Source organism: Vespula pensylvanica, chromosome 21 (assembly GCF_014466175.1).
Source record: "Vespula pensylvanica isolate Volc-1 chromosome 21, ASM1446617v1, whole genome shotgun sequence".
Lineage (NCBI taxonomy): Eukaryota > Metazoa > Arthropoda > Insecta > Hymenoptera > Vespidae > Vespula > Vespula pensylvanica.
This window is the reverse complement of record NC_057705.1, coordinates 2,750,060-2,753,799: the sequence shown is the minus strand read 5'-3', so window position 1 is coordinate 2,753,799 and position 3,740 is coordinate 2,750,060. Positions and strand designations below refer to the sequence as shown.

The 3,740-nt window shown below is 29.4% G+C and overlaps 2 protein-coding genes across 2 annotated transcripts in view; both read left to right on the top strand.

Annotated features, from left to right (window-relative positions):
* LOC122636261 overlaps positions 1-1,156 on the top strand; it is a 1,382-nt gene extending 226 nt beyond the window's left edge. Inside the window, exon 2 of the mRNA XM_043827284.1 lies at positions 83-1,156. Within this exon, the coding sequence (XP_043683219.1) occupies positions 83-808 (726 nt within the window). The 3' untranslated portion in view covers positions 809-1,156. The remainder of the gene's footprint in view (positions 1-82) is intronic.
* Positions 1,157-2,119: 963 nt separating this feature from the next.
* LOC122636247 lies at positions 2,120-2,835 on the top strand. Its single transcript, XM_043827258.1, has one exon. It carries the CDS (start codon positions 2,120-2,122, stop codon positions 2,816-2,818), a length of 699 nt encoding a protein of 232 aa, XP_043683193.1. The 3' UTR covers positions 2,819-2,835.
* The last annotated feature ends 905 nt before the right edge of the window (positions 2,836-3,740 follow it).

The following is a 3,740-nucleotide window of genomic DNA, read 5'->3' as shown; positions in this document are numbered from 1 at the left end:
TCTACCAATCGTAAGTATAATCCATTGCTATATTTCAACAATTAAATTTAAACTATTATCAATTTTGTTTGGTTTCTTGTAGATGAAGTATATTTTGACTTTCCTCGCGGCTTTAGTCGTCGTTGGAGTTTCTGCGAATCCACTTAATGGCAATCGTACGAATTTATTGAACGGCAATAGATCAAATATATTTAGTGAAAATTTTTTAGATATATTTAATGGCAATTATACGCCATCTTTGGAAAGAGAATTCTCAGATTTCTTTAGACTCATACCTCTGGACAAACTAGGTGAAATTTTTGAAACTTACAAGAATGATCCCGAGATAATAAACGCAATATATTACTTAAAAAGTGATAAGCTCCACCAATTGGTATATGCGGTAGAAGACTTGCCAGAATTTCATAAATACGTTCTCTATTTTCAAGAAGCAGGATTAGACAAAATTAGACAACTTAAAGTATTACATTTAATATTTGGAATGAAAGATTATGTACCACCAAAATCATCGCATGATGTATTTAAGAAGAGAAACAATTTTAAACCTGGATTTAAAGGTTTCATCGAGGCATACATCGGGATCCTTCCTACAAAGGAAATCAAGGAACTTTACGAAAAGAAAAGCAAAGAATCGGAAAGCTTTGCCAAATTCATCTCTTATTATAAAAGCAACAAGCACTCAATATTGCGTCAAAAACTTAGTGAAACTCCTGAAGTACAAACACTTCTGAAAATGTTGAAGTTAGTTGGTATTGATTACATGGGGATTGAAGATCTTTATCTACGTATAATTGGCATGAGACAATAAATCATTCAAATATTTAGAATAAAATTGTTCTATGGTATATATAATAAATATATTTTTTTTTGTAATGCAAATAAATGTATATTTTTTGTAGCTTACATTTAGAAATTAATAAAAGTACAATGCATTTAAAAGTTTTTAATCAATGAATTTTACAGTTCACAATCAGATCCCCATACTTCTCTTCGTTTTTAGAAACTCTGATTCCGTTAACCGTTAAACTAACGTTAGAACTATCGATTTAGTTTTTATCATATCTGTCAATTTGTAGGTAATTTAAACAAACAAATTACTTGTATATAACATACAAATGATCAAAATAAACTAAGAAATAGATTTCTTTAGTTAACATTTTTGTGTTTTAAATATTATTGTTTCACTAAACAGTAAAACTTGAAACCTATTATTTTAACAAGTTTGACAATTTTACAATTAATCATAAATTTTCTTATCAAAACTTGTATACGCTCAATGGTAAATTTATAATAAATTTAAACGTTGTTCATCATTCTATAAAATGTAATACATATGGCTGCATTTTACTAAAAATTGTAACTATCGTTTATGGCAACTTTAGGCTAGATTAGAAACAACGAAACAATGTAATCAACGATAGACGCTATATCAGGCAGTTTCAATAGCCTACTTCAATCTACAGCATCGAATTTGTAGGTTAGTGAATTCTAAAAATGGGGAACCTATTAAATATTTCCGTGTCCGAGCATTAGTCACGCAAATCCTTTACCAACATAAATATTTCCCCTCTGGCATCGTATTTCAACTTGATCAAAGAACTCTAAAATAATGAGAGCTCACGAAGGCATAAATCCCGACGGATAATTTGTGGTATCGTGATTTCGTGACAACTCCAAACAACATGATTCATTTAATATACCCGAAAAGTTCCATTCGATTGTTCTACAATCCGTTTGATTTTCAAGAAATTTATATATCTCTTGTCTAAATGCGTTAACGAATTTTAAATCTTTGCAATCAAAGGTAGGTGTGTATATATATATATATACATATATATATATATATATATATATATATATATATATGTACATATATATACTTTTTTAAGACATCTTTCACTTTGATCGAATACTTACACTTTCTCTTATTTCAGTGTCAATATTTATAATAATATAGAAACTATTAAAAAGATCATCGATTATATTTTATACGTATAATGAGTGATAATGAATCAGTAAAATAAAGTCATATATGTATTATAATCTGAAAAAAATATATATATATATATGTATATACATACATACATACATACGCATATACATAGATACATAAAATAAAATGAACGAGTCAGTGATAATAGTCGGTGTAGCCGCAATTATGTCTGCGGTTTTTTTCGGTTTACTTGCTTACAATTTAAGAACCTTAATGATGGACACGGATTTATCAAATTTATCAATGCTACGAGATAACAGCTCTCTCGAAGAAGATTTCAGAGACATATTGGGATTCCTTCCGCTCGTCGAGATCCAAATGATAATCGAGAATTATGTTCAATACGATCCGCAATTAAACGAGACGGTGAATTTTATCAATGATCAAAAACGATTCATTTTATCGGAATTGCAATGTATACCCCAAGTATGTCATTTTATTAACATGCTAAAGGAAAACGGATTAGAAATTGATTATTGGAATGAAACAGTCCAAAGATTTTGGAAAGCTATGCCACCATTTGTTGTGCCTGATGCTTGCATAGCTTCCGGTGGTTTAACCGGTATGATCAGCCGGATATTAAAGATTATACCGAGAAACGAATTACATATTTTACTTCGACAGAAATTAAGATATTCGAAAAGTTTTAGTAAACTAATAAATTATCTGAGATCTCGATCGTTCAACGAACTTTGCGATTCGATGGAAGATAATGCTGGACTTCAACGACACTTCTATTGGGCGAAGGAATCTGGCCTTGAAATTGTCTTCGCGATCGAATTCGTTAGAAATCTTTACTTTTATCTTACCGAAGAGCTTGGATAAATAATTCAAAGGAAAGGGAAAAAAAGAAAGAGGAAAAATATAAAAATATAAAAAGAAAAGGAAGGAAAGAAAAAAATAATCGTAAAAAATTCTGAAAATCAAACAGGAAAAAAATCACAATAATATTAAATGGTATCATTAATAATCAGATATTAAACGAGATAAGAATGTTGCTTATAAGGAAAATTAAGCTATTCTGAAAAATTTCTCCAAGATATAATAAACTTTCTTTTATCTCGATCTTTTTCTTTTTTTAGCTACCGTTGTAACGCGATGAAAGATAACGTTGGACTTTAATGACGACTTTTTATTGGGGAAGAAGGAATCTGACCTTGAAATCGTCTTCACGATCGAGTTCGTTAGAAACCGGTAACTCGAAACGTTACTGAAGAGCTCAGATAAATCAAGAAATCCATGAAAAATAAAGAAAAATAAAATTTTTCAATAATAATAATTATATGATCTAATCAATTCGCTTATTACTAATGATTATAATGAAAAACGAGCTAAATGTATCACATATATAACCTCGACTCAAATTAAAATACTTCAAAAGTTTCTGCAAGTTAATAAACTTTTGATCTGGATCGTTTGGATATAATTTTGTAAAGCGACGGTAGATAACGCTAAACTTCTCAACGATACTTTTACTTGCCGAAGGAATCTGCCCTTGAAATCTTTTTCACGATCGAGTTTGTTTAAAAACTTTTACTTTTACATTACTGCATATTAAGTGTTCGAATACACGAAAGGGTCTCATAAAAATGTATAAAAATAAAATTCAAAAGAAAAAGAGATTAATATTTAATCGCACTAGGATCGAATCAGATACAGAAAAATTCTATCGAAGAAACGAGTTGCATACATTATTTTGACAGATAAATTATGGAGGTCCTTATAAAAATGTATAAAAATGAAATCA